The sequence below is a fragment of the Marmota marmota genome, unplaced genomic scaffold (assembly GCF_001458135.2).
Source record: "Marmota marmota marmota unplaced genomic scaffold, marMar, whole genome shotgun sequence".
Taxonomy (NCBI): Eukaryota; Metazoa; Chordata; class Mammalia; order Rodentia; family Sciuridae; genus Marmota; species Marmota marmota.
The window spans coordinates 3,706,012-3,725,009 of NW_026000103.1; the positions used below are offsets into that span (position 1 = coordinate 3,706,012).

General features: G+C 32.7%; 1 protein-coding gene across 1 annotated transcript in view; it reads right to left on the reverse strand.

Moving 5' to 3' along the window:
- Cntln (centlein) overlaps positions 1 to 18,998 on the reverse strand; it is a 311,560-nt gene that overhangs the window by 205,963 nt on the left and 86,599 nt on the right. Inside the window, exons 6-7 of the mRNA XM_048783891.1 lie at positions 12,541 to 12,674; positions 2,381 to 2,543 (exon numbers count right to left, since the gene is read on the reverse strand). Of these exons, the coding sequence (XP_048639848.1) occupies positions 2,381 to 2,543; positions 12,541 to 12,674 (297 nt within the window). The remainder of the gene's footprint in view (positions 1 to 2,380; positions 2,544 to 12,540; positions 12,675 to 18,998) is intronic.

Consider the following 18,998-nt stretch of genomic DNA (forward strand, 5'->3'; position numbering starts at 1 on the left):
TTTCAGAGTAATAATTAAGTTAAATATCAATAAATTTTACAAACATATGCATGCACACACAGTGCAGAAGTAATGTCTGAGGAACAAATAAAAAGAAAAATGAAATTCAATGTTGAGAAATGGAGGACAAAAAATAGACTAAAGAAAGGAAACGTAAGCCAATTTTTCAAAGCAGCAGATCTTAGTTTGTACTTTTTGGCTTTTTATCTGCCTCAATAATATTCATAAGAACAATACATTTCCACCACTTAGATATTTCTCATGTTTCTTGTAGGAGAGAAACATAATACTAGTGGGAAAGCTTCAAAAATATTGAGATAAAAATTTAAGTTAGAACAAGTTATACAAGCAAGAAAATAATAGTTCTGTCTCTCAAATTTAGTAAGTAGATGGTATCTTTGCTGATAATGGGGTGTGAGGGGTTCAGGCACTGGAAGCAAGCTCAAAGACCTTGAGGTTGAAGAAATACCTGGTATGTACAAGGAACAAAAATAAGGTTAATATAGCTAAATTGGAGCAAATAAACACAAGAAAAAGTTTAGCATCACACAGGGTTTTACTTTGTATGTACTGGGAAAACAATGGAGAGAAAAGAGGAATAACCACATTTGATATGCTAAGTTTTAGGAAGAATATCTTGATATGTGTTGAGAGTTTACTCAAAGCATGAAATCAGAGTAAAGAAAACAAGTGGCAACTTACTGTTATAATGCATGATAGTGGCATGGCTAAAATGGTGACAGAAGGATTGATAGGAAATAGAATTCGGGACATGTGTTAAGACAAAGCAGAAAAGTTAGTTTTGAACATATTGAGAGTGAGAAGTCCATTAAGCATCAAAGCAAAGAGATTACTGAGTAAGCAAGTAGATATACTCTTTCCTAAAGATTTAGGAAGACATTCAAAGTAGACAAGTTTTCCCCAGAAAACAGTACGATTTTGAAAGCATAAGTGATTGGATAAAATCATCTAGGATGTGAGATCAAACAGGAAAAAAAAAAAACAGATATGACAACTGAGGTCTGAGACATTTTAACACATGAGATAAAGACTAGGAAGGACCAAAAAAGAAAATAAAAAGTAACAGGACTGAAGGAAGATAATCACAGTACTGTAGTGCATTGGAAGCTAGGAAATGAACAACAACAAAATAAAAAAGGATTTCAAAAAAGAATTATCAATGGTAACAAATGTTGAGTAAAAAGTAAAAACAAAGTTATGCATAAAGTGTAAATTTTCAAATCATTTAGCAATGGAGCCTGGTGTAGAAACAAAAGCACAGGGGGTAATTTCATAAAATAAAAAGATAGAACTGCTTTAACTGAAGCAGAGAGATAGGCTCTACCCTCCTGTTCGGTATCATTTATGTCCTTGGGAAAACTTGAAGACAACACAGAATATTACTAAAAACCACTGTATGAAAACATCATTTAAAATTATCTTTAAGAAAACAAACAACAACAAAATAATAAAATAAAAACGTGTTTAATGTTACATAATGAAATTACTTATTCTGTATTAATTATAGAGATTAGGTTTTCATCATGCTTTTTTGAGGAAAAAGGATTAAAAGAAAAAAGATCCAATTTGTAGAAACAAAATGGATTTTATTAGTTAAACTCTTAAAATGTCACCAGCTTCAAATATTAAAGGAAATAACATTACTCTCATAGCGTTAATCCATATATAAACTATTCATATAAATAATTTAGCCAATTATGCAAAATATATGAGAGAAAACAATAATTTTTTGAAACTTACTTCTGCTGAGTCAGTTATACTAACTAAATAGCTGGGTACACCTACTTAAGGGGCTCCTTAAACAACAGTAAAGTGAAATGACTACTAAAAGAAACATACAAAATAAAGAGGAAAAATCCTTGAAAATTATTGACCCTGAAGATCTCATCAGCATTCCCCTTTGTGTTTGTGCAGATCTGCCAATAACATACTGTACAAATTTTATTATAAAAGTCTGTCATAGATCATAAACTAGAATAACACTTGATTAATTTCTCATAGCAGAATACTGAGTAGTTCTACTCCCCAAATCCTTTCCAGTTTAGGGGTTATATCCCTACAAGTTTCATAGTATATGTCGAAATTTATAAATACAATAAGCTATGGAATAAAGCTATATCTACATTATAAATAATTCAGTTCTAATAACCATGAACAAACTGACAAAATACTAAATATTACCCAGCTGAACTTCACATATTTCATTGTGAATATGGAAAAGAAAAAATACATATAAAAGGGAGTAATACAGAAATGCTAAATTTAAAAAAATGCTAACTTTAAAAAAAATTTTTAAAGTAATGCATTCCCCCATGTTCATATCTATAAATTTATATTTTATAACTGTATAAAAGCATACTTTTTGGTATGATATACTTTCAGCTGTATGGGCATCTTCCTGGTTTTTCAGTACTTTTTGTGTGTCCATATTGAGAACCTGAAGCTGCTGGATCAGCTCTGCTTGCTGTGCTGTATGTGCACTGTTCTGTTTGTAAAGATTTTGCAGCTCCTGCAATTCTTTCCTGTGCAAAGCAAGCAATAAACAGAAAGAAGCACGAATAAAAATCATCTCAGTTAAATAATTGTGTTCATCTAAGGTTTTAGATCAGCTTCCTATTTTTCATCTACTATTTTTTACTGAAGGCAAACTTATTAATAAAAGAAATAATATATAAAGTATTTAATATTTATCACATACACCTAGAAAGTATTGATAGAACTACTATAACTTTCAAAGGCAAATACTTATCAATTTTCTTTTATAGCTTAATAGCAATAAAAATCCTGGATATATAGTCATAGAACCACCTTCTTACTGAAATTAAGTTAACACTTCAGTTCCAAGAATTGGTAAATACTGTTGTCAACTATAGTTATCATATAGTTTTGAAGAAACAGTAACCCAACCCTCCATTTTATATTATACAAAAATTTAATGTATTTTTTAAATCCCCCCCCCAAAAATAGCTTTCATTTTCAAACAAGAGTTCCTTAAACAACATTGTCAGTTCTAGTTTCTAATCTCAGGGGCCTGGCTGGGATTCCTATGATTCCTCTAATCCAATTTGAAGAAGATAATGAGACAAGAAAGTCAGAACAAACAAAAGCAAGACAAGGGAAAACTAGTCCTTCCAAGTCACTAAGGTAAAACTGGTAAGCAGGAGGACAAATAAACTAGTGGTGGTAATGATGGCACAAAAGGTCCAGGAGAACCATATCTCTAGTATAAACATTTCCAGAGAATTCTGGGGTAGTTAATACTGTGTGATACAGATCATACAAAATTGAAAATTATTTTATGTATTCAATCTGAAGAGAGAAATTTTTAGATATATATTTCATCAAAATACACTTTATATTATATATTTTGGAGATTGGGGTATTTTTTTCTTTTTTTATAGAGATGATAAATAGCATGTGTGTTAAAGACTCTAATGCTTGAAGTGGAAACAAGAGGATAAGATGGAAGCAGAAAGGTACACACAGGCCACATCAAGAACTTTGGACTTCCATAAAGTAAAGATTTAGGGTGTATAACGGAAGACAGGGGAAAACAAGGTGCATTTTCATTTTATATTTTCCCATTTTTTATTGGTACATTATAGTTCTATATAATGGGGGATTCAATGTTAGAAGTTTACACATAGACACAATAGAACTATTTAATTAAACTAATATCATCCCCAATATTTCTCCTTTCCCTCTCCTCCTGCCTCCCCCTGGTCATTTTTACTCTATTTTCTCCCCTCAGTTTTCATGAGATTCCTCCCCACACCCGACATCTTTCTTTTCTTTTTTCCTGTTTGACTCCACATATGAGGAGAAACGTACAACCCCCGACATTCTGAGTTTTCCCTATTTTGCTTGGTTTCAAGTTCCATCCATTTTCTAGAAGATGACATAATTCTTTCTTCTTTATGGTTCAATAAAACATACCACATCTTTATCCTTTCATTCACTGATGAGTATTTAGTCTGATTCCATAGTTTGACTATAATGATTTGTGCTGCTCTCAATGTGTATGCATGTAGCACTAAACAATGCTGACAGTGATTCTTTAGGATAAATACTGAGGAGTGGTATAGCTGAGGCATATAGGGGTTCCATTCCTATTCTTTTGAGGAACCTCCATACTGATATCCAAAATGGATAAACTAATTTACAATCCCACCAACAGTGTAAATGTGTTCCTTTTTCTCCACATGCTCTCCAGAATTTATTAATGTGGGGTTTTTTGTTTGTTTGTCTGTTTTGGTTTGGTTTTGGTTTTGTTTGTTTGCTTTTTTCAGCTCTGGGTATTGAACCCACAGTATCATGCCTATTAGGCACTCTACCACTGAACTATATCCCTAGTCCTATTGTTTGTAACCTTGATGGTTGCCATTCTGACTGCAATGAGATGGAATCTCAATGTAATTTTATTTTGCATTTCGCTAATTGCTAACAATGTTGAACATTTTTTCATATTTGTTGGCCATTTGTATTTCTTTTGAGAAATGTCTGTTTAATTTGTTTGTCCATTTATTAACTGGATTACTGGTGGGGTTTTTTTGGAGGGGATGCAGGGGGTTCTTAAGTTCTTTGAGTTCTGTATATATTCTGCATATTAATCCTGGAGGAAGAGTAGCCAGCAATGATTTTTTTCCTATTATGTAAGTTCTCTTTTCACATTCTTAATTGTTTATTTTGCTTGGGGAAGCTTTTAGTTTGATGCCACTCCATTTATTAACTCTTGGTATTATTTCCTAAGCTTTGGGGGGCCTTTTGAGAAAGTCAAGCCCTATACCTACATGTTGGAGTTTTAACTCTACATTTTCTCCTAGGAGTTGCATAGTTTCTGGTCTAATTTTGAGGCCTTTGATCCACTTTGAGCTGACTTTTGTGTAGGGTGAGAGATAAAAATCTAGTCTCTCATTCTTTATATAAGGATAACCAGTTTTCTCAGCACCAGTTATTTAAAAGGCTGATTTTTATTCAATGTATGTTTTAGACACCTTTGTCAAGGATCACATAACCATCTTCTTGGTTTCTCTCTGTGTCTTCTATTCTGTGTATTTGTTCTTTTGTCTGTCTATGTCAGTACCATGCAGTTTTTGTGATTATGTCTCTGTAGTATAATTTCAAGCCAGCTACTATGATGGCTGTAGCATTGCTTTTATTGGCACAGAATTGCTTTGCCTATTTGACTCTTTCATTCTTCCAAATGAATTTTAAGACTGTTTTTTTCCAGTTCTATGAAGAATGCCATAGGTAATTTGATAGAGATTATATTGAATCTGTATATTACTTTTGAAAATCTTTGTGTCTTCTTTGACTTCTTTCTTGAAAGTTTTGTAGTTTTCATTGCAGAAGTCTTCTTACCTCCTTGGTTATTAGATTTATTCCTAGAGATGTTTTCTTGCTGTTGCTGCTGTTGAGATTGATGATTCTGTTGTTATTTTCTCTTGTTTTTGAGGCTATTATGAAAGAAAGTGTTTTCTTGATTACCTTCACAGAATTACCACTGGTGTATAAGAAAGCTATTTTGATTTTGTAAACTGATAGTTCTTAGAATTTGTGTATTAACTCTGGCAATTTTCTGGTGGAACTTTTTGAATCTTCTATGTACAGGATCATATTTTCCGCAAACATGATATTTTGACTTATTCCTTTCTCATTTTTATCCCTTTTATTTCCTTCTCTTGCCTGATTACCCTGGCTAGAATTTCTAGTACTATACTGAATAGGAGGTGAACAGTTTTCTCTTGTTCTGGATTTTAAAGAAAATGTTTTCAGTTTTTACTCATATGTTTTCAGCTTTTCAATATGAGGTGGGTTTGGGGTTTGATGCTGAGGTATGTTCCTGTTATCCCTTGTTCATCCAGTGTCTTTATCATGAATAGATGCTGAATTTTGTTCAAGGATTTCTCTGCATAGAGACTGTTATTTTTTACATGGTATTTTTCTCTGTGCCTATAGCTTCAAACTGGTGATTCATTTACATAAAATAAATGTTAAATGAACAAAATAAATCCTCAGACAGTTGTTGGAAATGGGTAGAAAATAATACAAGAGAAATAAACTCTACTTTTTAGGTCTTTAGGACATTTAATATTCTCTAACCACAACCACATCCCCTGTTCCCATATATATTTGCATATACCATCTTTTGCAACAATTCAAAAATAGTCACTTGCACAAAATAATAGTCCAAATATGGGTGAGGGGAAAGAAGAGAACCAATAATGGCACGATCCTCCCAGGGAATATGATTCAAGAGGAGAGGAAAAGAAACTCACAGTAATAATCCATGCTACATACTGCCATTATCCATGAGTAAAATTGGAAAAAATGACCAAAGGATATAAGCAATAGAACATCTATCAGAGAATAGTGAAGATATATGTTAAGGAGGAGAACTAACTAAATGCATTCAGAAAAAAGACATGATGAAGGTAAAGGACATCATCTTTCAATATAATGTAAAAGACAAAATTCATTTCTGCTCCAATGTTAGAAGATATTTACTATTTCTTAGAGGTTCGGAATCAGTAGGGTTAGATTTATTTACATTACAGATCAAGTGCAAAAAAACATATGTATCTTTAATCATAATAAACATACTCAATAATAGGAAGATGCTTGTACTATTATGAGGCACTTGAGGATTAATAACTCAACTGAAGGAAGACTATATTTTCATCTCATAACTCATGCAATTTTCTGGGCATACTCTCAGCAAGTAGAATAGAAGCATAATTTATGTATATATTTCTTTTAATCCCTATGCCACCCTATGGAATATAGAGGGGATGAGGGCACACTGATGCGGAAATATAAAAAGTAGAATTTGATTAGTATCAAAGGAGGCAACAAACAAGTTTTACAAAACTCATACATCTGGACCACTTGAAAACAATGAATTTGTCTAGATCTCTCCTCATTTGAAAACAAATTTTAAAAAGCAAATAGTACAGATGGGTAATTAATATTAAGAAAAACTAATTGTGCATAATCAAAGGAAAAGTATAGTCCTGGGGAGGAACAACTGAAGAAATTAGAAAAAAAAGGGGGGGAAAAGTCATTACATCTATCTGAAACATCAGTTAGATGTCAAGATGTAAGGGCATGTCTGAGAGCAGGGACTCTTTCTCATTGCTACCAAGTACTTAAGATATTTTTCCTCTCTCTTATTAAATGTTTGTTTTATCAGACACATTTTATGTATCTATTTGCTTTCACTTCACCTAGTTCTTAGACTTTCCCTTTTTCTGCCTCAACCTATGAATTACCATTCTTGCCTGGGAAATTTACACAATTAATGTGGCTCATCACTTGAGGATAAACAGTATGCTGCACGCTTAGTCTCTTTATACAAGTTCCAGACTCTGATAAAATGCTATCAGGCCTTGGTATGAGTGAACTCTGACCAATGGAAGATGAAACACAAAAGGAACCAGTAGTCAGATAAATTATCTTCTTCCATCTGACATATTGCTCTAGGGCCTAGTTTCTCTCTACAGAATCAAGCTGGGTGGCTAATTCAGTATACCTGAGCTCATCAATAAAAAGTAGACATCAAAATAATGCATTATGTTTACTTTTTATCTCTTCATGCCTAAAATTCTTGCTCTTTCAATCACTTTGATGGTAACTGAAGCTCCCAAGTAAATAATGGATACTTAATTCCTAACTGAGGTTCTATTTTCTAGGATATCTGAAAACATCCATCTGTTGAATGTGTGAAATGAAAAGGACAACATAAAGAAGGATAGTTAAAAAGAAAAAAAAGATGCCATCATGGCATTAAAATCCATAATGAGAGCAGTTATAAGCAAAATCAAAACGATGGAAAATAAAATGAATTCTTTTAGGTTCAAAGGCCTGAGAAAAACAAGGGAAAAACGAATCAAAAATCAATAAGAAAAAAGAAGTGATAAAGTTCAGAGCTGAAATTAATGAAATAGAGAGTAAAAGGACAATACAAGGAATCAATGAAACAAAGAGTTAGTTTTTTGAAAAGATAAATGACATTGATAAACCCTTAGGTAAACCAAAAGAAAGAAAGAGACAACCCAAATTAATAAAATTAGAAAAGAAAAAAGAACAACAGATATTATGAAACATGAACCAAGATGATATTAAAAGCCTCAATAGATCCATAACAATTAATATAATTAAAGCAATAGTAAAAATCTCCCAATGAAGAAGCCAAGACCAGATGGATTCACAGATGAATTTTACCAGATCTTTGAAGAACTAATATCAATGTTCCTTAAATTATTTTATGAAATAGGAAGGGAAGGAACTCTTCCAAACTCACTCTACAAAGCTAGCATTATTCTGTTACCAAAACTTGATATGGACATAACAAATAAAGAAAAATCATAGACCCATCTCCTTGATGAGCACAGATACAAAATCCTCAATAAAATAGTGAAAATCAAATTCAACATCACATTTTAAAAAATCATACACCATAATCAAGTTGGTTTCAATCCAGGGAATGAAATGTTTTTTCAATATATGCAAATAAATAAATGTAATATATGACATAAATAGAATCAAAGATATAAATCACATAATCATCTGAATAAGTGCGCAAAAATACCTTCAATAAATTCAACATCCCTTCATGATTTAAAAAAAAAAAACAGTCAAGTGTGGTGGTACACACTTGTAATCTCAGTAGCTTTCGAGGCTGAGTTAGGAGGATTTAGAGTTCAAAGCCAGCTTCAACAACTTAGGGAAACTCCTAAGCAACTGAGTGAGGCTCTGTCTCAAAATAAAAATATATATAAAAAGGGCTGGGGATGTAGCCCAGTGATTAAGTGCTCCTAGGTTCAATACCTGGTAAAAAAGAAAAAAATATAGCCATAGAAGAATTCTACCTCAACATAATAAATGGTACATAAGAACAACCCATAGCCAACATCAGACTGAATGGGACAAAATTTAAAGCATTTCCTTTAAACTAAGGAACAAAACAAGTGTATTCATGCTTACCACTCTTATTAATTATAGTACTAGAAACCATCCAGAGCAATCTGGCAATGGAAATAAATAGATACAAATAATAAGAGAGGAAGTCAAATCACCCCCATTTGCGGATCATAATTATTCTTGGTATGGTTTAAATGTGAGGTGTCCCCGAAATGTCCCTGTAAAGCAGGAATAGTCAAGTAAAATTATGGGATATGAGAGCTATAACTTTATCAGTCCATCCTACTACAAATGGACTGACAGGATTGTAACTGTAGAAAGGTGGGCATGGCTGAAGGAGGTGGGTCACTGGGTTTGTGTCTTAGAAGGTTATATCTTCCCTGTGGCCCCTTATCCCTACCACCCTGCTTCCTGACCCTGGAATGAGCTAAACAGCCTCACCTGGAACCATGAAAAATAGAGATGGTTATCTATGGACTTAGACTTCTAATAATGTGAATCTCTTTCTATAAGTTGTTCTTGTTAGGTATTTTGGTCACAGTGATGTAGAAGTTAACTAAAAAAAAAATTATATGCCTAGAAAATCCTTACTAATTAGCCAAAGTCTCTTAGAACTGATACATAAACACAGCAAAGTAGCAGGATACAAAATAAATCTACAAAAATCTGTAGCTTTCCTATACATCAACAATGAACTCAGGAGAACAATGTCATTCACAAAAATAAAGAAAATACCAAGAAATAAACTTAACCAAGGAGGTGAAATACCTTTACAATGAAAAGCATAAAACACTTAGGAAAGAAAGTGAAGAATATACTAGAAGACAGAAAGACATTCTATATTCATTGACTAAAAGAATTAATATTGTTAAAATGGCCATACTACTAAAAGCAATCTATAGAATATATGCAATCCACATCAAAATACCGTTAGCATTCTTCCCAGGAATAGAAAAAAATCCTAAAACCCATATGTAAGCATAAAAGACCCCAAATTAATGAAACAATTCTGAGAGAAAGAAAAATGCTGGAGGCATCACAATTTCCAAACTCAAAATATACTATAGTGCCATTGTAACAAAAACAGTATGGTACTAGCATGAAAATAAACCCACAGATCAATGGAATAAAATAGAGAAATCAGGAATAAACCTATGCACCTACAGTCACCTGATTCTTGACAAAGGAGCCAAAAACATATGTTGAAGAAAAGACAGTGTCTCCCACAAACAGTGCTGAGGAAACTGGATACTGACATGTGGAAGATTGAAATTAGATCCCTCTCTCTCTCCCTGTATAAAAAATAATAATAATCTCAAAATGGATCAAAGACCTCATGCTAAAACCTGAAACTACTAGAGGAAAACATATAAGAACATATAAGCAACAATTTCTTGAATAGAAATTCAATAGCTAAGAAAATAGCTAAAATTGACAAATGGAATTACATCAAAATTATAAACCCTCTGCAAGTAAAGGAAAAAAAAACAGAATAAAAAGATAGCCTGAAAGAACCTCTGCCAGCTATTCATTTGACAAAGAATTAATCTCTCACACAAGAATCTACTTCTCAGTGCAATATGGCAACAATTTCTTTTCTTCTGGCCTAAGGGTGGTAATGGTATCATGTCCTTGATAATCCATGGTTGATATTATTCTGAATCTGATATCTGGAGAGAACAGATATCATCATCATCATGAGTCTTCCAAACCATAAACTTGGTATATCTCTGCACAGATACTGGACCTTCTATTTCTCTCAATAATGTTATAGTTCTCTTTATAGGGATGATATACATCTTTAATTATATTTACTGTTCATATTTTTAGATATATTATAAACTGAATTATTTTAAGTTAATTTCCTAATTGTTTTGCTAGTATAAAAATGCAATTGAATTTTAAACACTAACCTTGTATCTACCAAACATGCAAAACTCATTAATTTAAACAATATATATATAATGAAATTTTCTATATAAATTTATATTTTTGACAAATAATTAGGTCGAAATTTTTCCTTTGTTTTTAGTTACTATATCTCTGAATATTTACTCTTTCCTTACTGCATACTTGTTACTTATGACTACCTGATACCCATTATTTTGCAAAACTATAGATAAAATTTAGGATCCGAATTGTTCTGTTCATCCTCCAGAGGTAATTTACACTTGCTTTTGCTAAATGCCTAGGAAAAGTAGCAATCCAACTGAATTCAATTTTAGGATTCTGACTTAAGCATTTTCTAAACCAAAATTAGGACTATACCATCAAGACTTACTTTTTGGTCAGATTCACAACCAATTTCCAACAAAATTTTCACCTCAATTATCAAATCATTACCTATTAAGCCAAGTTTTGTTTAGACAACTTAACTGGCTAATATTTTTATACCCAACTTCTCAGTAAACATGTTTAGATATTCAGTATGTATTAGAGATAAGTAATTATTATATGAGCATATAGACTTATATACTTTAACTTTGAATAAAATGTACTTAAGGCAGTTTACAACAATATCCCATAATACAAAGAATAACATGGATTAAATATTCAATAAAATATATAAATAATTATGAATCCCCCCAAAATCAATCCATATAGAAATAGAACTAAGTCACCCTCATTGTTTATCAAAAAAGCATAACCAAATAAGGGAGTGCCTGGGACATTTTTTCCACAATCCTGGCTTTGTGTGTCTTGAATATAGCACACAGTTCATGTTTGTATGTCATAAACAACATAACAGTATACTTAAATGTTCAAAACTGTATTTCACTGAATGGAACTATAAAAAGTACCAGCATACAGCACTAACTAACTTAACCTTCTTATCAATGCCCACTAAAATGAAAGAAAATTCACAACTTAAAGTTATTGAAAGAATAATTCTATCCAAATATATACCAGAATGGTAGTCACTTTCACCATCTCATATAAAAACTTTTTATTTAAACAATTAACTTTATCATATAACATTATAAATAAACCTTCAGTGTCATGAGATGGTCTGTTAACCAAGCAAAAATCCTGTCCTGATCTATAGTCTGACACTATTTTCTAGTCAAGGCAATTATGAAGTAAAGAAACAGGTAGAATTAACATGTTTCAAAACACTTTAAAAAAACAAGTATAGCATGTTTACCTTTTCAAGTGTTTCCACTTTATGTGTGGTACTAAAAAATTAAAAATGTTGATGTAGAAAGATTATTTCACGAAGTAGAACTATATAGGACATGATAAAATAAAAATTAAAAATTCTGTTTCTCATTTATTATTGTTGATTATAACAATGATTATCATTTAACACATGGCCAGGAACTTGAATAAACAATGAAAAAATGCATGGTCCTTAAAAACTGAAGTAAGGGTACTCCTTGCCTATGCTTTCTTAATCCTGTGAGCCCTACTTACTCTCCTACAAAATTATTCCCAGTTTAGTGTACATAATTCCAGTTTTTCAATGCAGAAACACATGTACCTATAGAAGACGTATTTTTGTCATTTTTATGGGTGTTCATAATAAGCATAGATGATATCATACCAAATGACTAATGGCATTTCAATAATGTTAAATTGAAAACAGAATATACTTGCCTGACCAGGGTAATATCCATATCCTTTTGAAGAAGTTCAGTCTGTTTATTATTCAACTGTATTGATAGAGCATTATATTTACTCTGTGATACTTCAATTTCTTTCTTTGCTTCAATTAAATTTTCTTCAAAGGCCTAAAATTAAAGCACTTATAATCAAATATAATAAACATGCAATGTAACAACATTTTTTATATTTATACTACAAAATGACAGAAAATCTTGTAGTGTTTTAATATAATTTAAAAATCTTAACACAACTCTTACACTAGTCAGATTTTTCTTCAGAAAGAAAACACTGTATCTTACCTTCTTGATATGAAGATTAAGAATTTGAAACAAAAACTTGAGAAACTGAATATTTAGTTATTAAAATTATAATATATTATTTAATGAAGAAGTTTATTAAAGGAAAAATGAACTTAAATTATTTAAAAATTAGTCAAAAAATGGTAGTTGTCTCCTTATTTTTTTGTTTCCTTGTTTTAAATATATACACAAATATACTCAAGAGAAAAAAGGATAGGACAACAAAGAAAACAAAATCATTTTCTAACGTTTAAGACTCAGACCATGTTGTTCTCCTGATTTATGGTAAAATTTCACCTGAATTTCTTCAAATTTGACCATTTCCATCTGATCATTCTCTTAAATCTTTTCTACATTTTGAAACAATTTTAAAACTTGATTTTTAATATATAAATTAATTTCATTGTTATGAAGAATAACTTAAAGTTTATTTCTAAATATAGTATGCCAACAGACAAACCATCCAATCATTATTTTCAAAAGTAAGCAACAGGCTTTAGGTTAAGCACTAGAAACTCCCATTTATTCACAAAAATGCAATGACAGATACATAAATAGGTAGATAAATGGAGGAAGAAAGAAAGGGAGGAAGGAAGAAGGGTGAAGGAAAGTATGTAGGTAGATCTGTTTGGGTGGGGGAGTTGTGGTTCTTAAGGGAGAAGAAAAGCTTAAAACACTAAAAAATAAAAGAAACTATACTATTAGTCCTCATATGGAATAGCAAGAGTTAAGAAAATGCCTTTCTCTCTATGCCCTTCTTACATTTTAGAGGTAGCTCAATGTTTAACCCCTGAGAAGTGATAAGGACTAAATGAAGTAACGTGTTTGGCATGGAAGAATTCAGACTTACAAATAAAAATGGGAACTACAGAAAGGGTTCTTACACTCAAAAACAAATTTAAAAAAAATTCTGTAACTGTGTCCTAGAGACATAGAAGAAAAATTTTAAACCACCACACACAGGTTCTAGGCAAAGCTACCTGTATCGGGATTTATTCTGAATTATGTCAAATAACAGAGAGGGAAAGGAGTCCCCAGACAATGGAAAAGTACCCTAGAGTGCCAGGAACCTCAACATTGCCTAAAAGGGACAAATTAATACCATGGGGAAAGAAAGGGATATTAACATATTCCCACTCAAGATGAACTCAAAGAAAATCTAAACTTCTAAAGGAGGATCAACAAAGTGAACACTAGATAAAAGTTTTTAAAAATCTTTGCCAAATTTATTGCTATAACAAGAATAAGAATACAGACTAAATAAACATAAAACAGACTACACAACCAGACCAAATAACGTATACTGAAATTTGATAGAAGATGGAAGTGTCTTTCTAAATCCTTGGGGGAAAGCTAGTCTATTAAATTAAGGCCATAATACTATTCTGATTAAATTGAAACCTTTTTGACCTAGACCCAAAACAACTTCCATATTTCCATATTTCTCTTCATTACAAATATTAGTATATGACAAAGCTTGCCATTTTGTTGTTTATGTGTTTATTTTAGATCACTTGTTGTTTAGAATATAAGTTCCATAAAAGCTGAAATTTTTATACTGTTTCTTAGTTGCTTTTCAATACCAGACACATAATGAATGGATATATCCAATAAATCCTTATTAAATGTGGAGAATAGTAACATTATCTTCTCTGGATTTATACTAATACCTCTAGGCCCTGTTCCCTCATATCAAAAGAGTTACACACTTCCTCCAAATTTCTTCCAGTCAACAATTCCGTAAGATGTAAGGCCTAATCACAAGAAAAATAACTTACTGCAACACCAGCCTAAACCAAACTTCACTAAACTTATAGCAGGCACTGTCATTTTTTGCCTTTTCCCCATAAAATGCCATTCTTTCCCCAAGTTTGAGAAGACACTTCCATTGCAGTTCTTCCTGTTGTAACAACCTAATACAGTACTTATTTGTTTGGTTTTGATTTTATTTTCTTTTGGATTTTTTTTAAATTTGACATTTTAGTGTTGTAACTCAGAGAGGGTGTGGACAGAATTAAAGATGTCTCATTTTTAAATAGGTAAACTGAGTACCAAGGAATACTTGTTTCTAACCTACCTGTGGAGATTAAAGCTACCTAGATGAGTAAGTCTTGCTCAAGGTCCTGTTTTCTGAAATATTTCTTAAGCATGAATGGTAACTTAATTTCTGGTTTAAGATCCATCATCAGTTCCAGTGAATCTCTGGCTTTTATTTTCCTTTGGTGACTTTCCATGAGAGAATAATTAGGTGATTATATCTGATAGAATGCTTTCTCTTAAACTCTCAGAACCCACTATTACAACAAACGGCCCCTTTTTGTAAACCTGAAATAATTTAGAAATACCACAGCATCTCGGTCTTGTGGAACAAGTTTAAACCACACAGTAAACAGCACTGTAGAACATAATCCTCTAACAAATTAGAAGGCCTTTGAGGAATACAGCAACACTCGCAACCCAGTGACTTCTTTTAACCAGCTCTAATGAAAGATAAAACCACTTTTCTACTGAATAAAGGTGAAACCTATAGACTTTATATATTATCACTTATATTATTCAGGACCAAAGAATACAATAGCAGTAACAATATCTAATAATTACATAAATGCCTCTCGCCAACTACCCATTCACATTTGACTAAAACTTTGGGGGTTTTGACAAGTCATGAATCACTCCAATTCAGACCATTCAAATTAGCATAATACAAAGATATCTCCTCTACAAATTAGTTTTCCTACATTTAAAGTCTTCACTTCTCCTCATGGAAAAAGTAATGAGATTTTTAAGTAATAATCCCGTTTATTCAACTCCCTTTCATCTTGACTACTACCCCCAAAGTTTGAAAATTATAAGAAAATTTTGTTCAGAAAGGGTGATTCTTTCTTTAAATATTTGGAACATACAGACCAGATAAATCATTAAACATCTAAGATTAAGTAAAAAGGTTATATTGCTTTTATTTCACTTAAAAAAAAAAACACATGTGTGAAGGTTCTACTTCCAAAATGATGTAGCTTCAAAATGTATAACCTTGGGGCTGGGGATGTGGTTCAAGCGGTAGCGCGCTTGCCTGGCATGCGTGCGGCCCGGGGTTCGATCCTCAGCACCACATACAAACAAAGATGTTGTCTGCCGAAAACTAAAAAAAAATAAATATTAAAATTCTCTCTCTCTCTCTCTAAAAAAAGCTAACTGTTAAAAATTTCAGAAAAACGAATATTTTAAGTCACTGCGAATTGTCCTAAGGGCATGTAGTATATAAAAGAATATCAATTTATGAAAACTTAAAAATGTTCATTAAGAGCAGTGGAAATCTCTGACATTTGAAGCGGGATCTATTCACAACCACCCAACTTCTAGTTTATTTAATAGAAACACATCCAAGAACAAATGCATTTCCACAGGTGAGTGAGGTTACTACATTTATAATCTTCCTCCCTAAGTTTCTGACCTCCTACCCAACCAGTCACTACTCATAGAACAGAAGATCTTCTCCTAGTAGTAGACAAAAAATACCAGACCACTGGCATCAACCACACTCATATCAGATCACTCAGATGTAGGAAGTCCCTCATAGTAAGAGGAAAGCCAAGAAGACAGAAAGGTACCACCCCAATAAGCACCCTGCTCCTAAAGGTAACACTTGAAGTAAAGGAGTCATTTTTCTTACCCTACTGTCCAAAATGTTGGTAGAGATATTTCCTCCAGGAGTAGAAGCAGGAAACAAGAACAAAGATATAAGAAGTTCCTTCCTATTAAGCTGACTTTGCTTGAAACTGAGTTTGGAGACATTAAATATCAATCACAGTGCCTCAAAATAATTGAATTTGAGGGTAAAAAACAAAGAGGAAATTGATATCTCTGTAACATTAAAAAGACACACTGTATGGCAATTAATTTACCACACAGAACTAGGAAAAAAAAACAGTGGAGTCTTCCTGGAGTAAGAAGAAACCTCAAAGATTGGTTTCAAAAAATATCCCTGCAAGCCAGGCCAATTAGGCAAGAAAAATAAATAAATAAAAGTCACTCTAATTGGAAAGAAAGCAGTAAAAATATTCTTTTCACAGATTGTATGATGCAACATATAAAAAATCCTAAGATTCATTAAAAGAAATTCAAAACTGTTAAAAGTAATATCAAAAAAAAAATTGGGAAAGTTGCTGATCACAAAATCAAATGGCAAAAATTAGTTACATTTCTACATACCAACAATAACAGAAAAGAAAATTAAGAAAATGAATTGATTTCAATCAAATCAAAAGAATGCTTCAAATAAATCTAACTAAGGAGGTAAAAGACTTATACATTGAAAATTACAAATTTTTATCAATATCCATACAGAATATTAAGGAACCCTAAATACCCAACACAATTTTGAAAAAGAATAATAATGTTGGAGGACTCTATTTCTTCATTTCAAACCATATGACAAAGCCATAGGAATAAAAACAATGTGATATATTGACCAACAGAATAGAGTCTAGAATTAATTCCTTTTATATTTGGTAAAATTATTTTTCACAAGGATACCAAGACCACTCAATCCAAATAGGTAAGGGAGGTCATTACCACAAGATCTATCCTAGAAAACATGCTAATGGAAGTTCTTCATATTGAAGTGAAAGGATACAAAAGACAGTAACTGAAAGCCATATGAAGAAATAAAGATTTTCAGCAAAGGTAAATACATAGTGAGTATAAAATATCAATTATTTGTTTGTAACTCAAATTTTTATTTTGAACATTATTTCAAAGATAAATACTTTTTAACATGTATATATCTATATTACTAAGCACATGATAATATATAAAGAGGTAATCTGTGACAACAGTAACAAAGTGTAGGGAAAGAACTGTAAAAGACCAGGGTTTTTATAAGGTATTACAAACTACTGGTATCAATTCAAACTAGATTTCAGTACATTTAGGATAGTAAATGTAACACCCATGGTAATCACAAAGAAAATATCAACAAAATACACACACACACACACACACACAATGAACCCAAAAAGGAAAGGAGGAACAAAAACACAATTGCAAAAAGAAAGAAAAAGAAATAAGAAAATGGCAGAAGTTAGTTATTACCTAACTCTAAAAATAAATGGAAATAAAACAGATAGAGGAAGGGAGCTAGGCAGCAAGTTCCAATCTCCTCACAACACAGAAAGGAGACAGAAAAGGAAAAGTAGAATAGAGAGGTGGATGACAAAATAAATTCTCTAAGACTCTACAAAGTCTGAGACCTGGAGAGACTTGAAGATAGGTTACCAGAGTGGAAAATAAGCACTGAATCCCCTAACCAGGAACCTGAACCAGGGTAGGAGAATGGTGGTGGAGTAACAAAGAAAAGGGGAGCAGAAAACTCTTAAGCTCATACACTTAAAAACATTTGAAAAGGCAGACAAAATTTAAAGCTTGACAGGAACAGCAGGATCCTTCAAACAGAGCAAACAGCTAAAAAGCATATCAAGAAAACAAAGCTGAGTCAGCCACTTGGTGAAACACTCGGCAGACTAGTCACCCTCTCAAATCAACAATGTGTCTTCTCATGCCCAGACAGCTGCAAGTTAAACCAAAAGGAAGTCCCTTGCAGTGGTACCTTAAGATCCTGGGTAGAAAGAATTTCTAGAAGGACCACTATTAGCCCCAAATCGCTGAATCCCTCCCAGCTCCCCACCAACAAAGGGAGTTGGGTGGAGTGAACCTGTGCCAGGAAATGTGTCAAACCCAGTGTTCGGTGCTGAGAGCCATAGCCAAGTAGGAATGACGCATGGCATTTTGGGGTTGAAAGGTGACCCTGCTCAGGGATTAGGGTGGCTCCAGGTTTAGGGCGGATCCTGCTGGGATTAGGGCATATCCTGCTGCCTCAGGCACCCGCTCCTTGAGTTCCTGTTGAGTTCTCGGGGGTTCTGAGAGTATTGGTACACAGAGCCCGGTGGAGGGAGTGTATTTTCCCAGAGTGCGTGTAGAGTGTCGGTTTGAGTTTGGGAATAAAGAGTTGCTGTTTGAATCTACAAGGCTTTGTGGTGGCTCAGTTATTTTGTGCCCAGCCAGACTGCGGCAGTTTGGCTCAGCATCTGCAATCCAGGTAAGAGCAGAAATCTCTGTGCAGTGTCCATTCAACTCAGAAAGACAACCAACAAA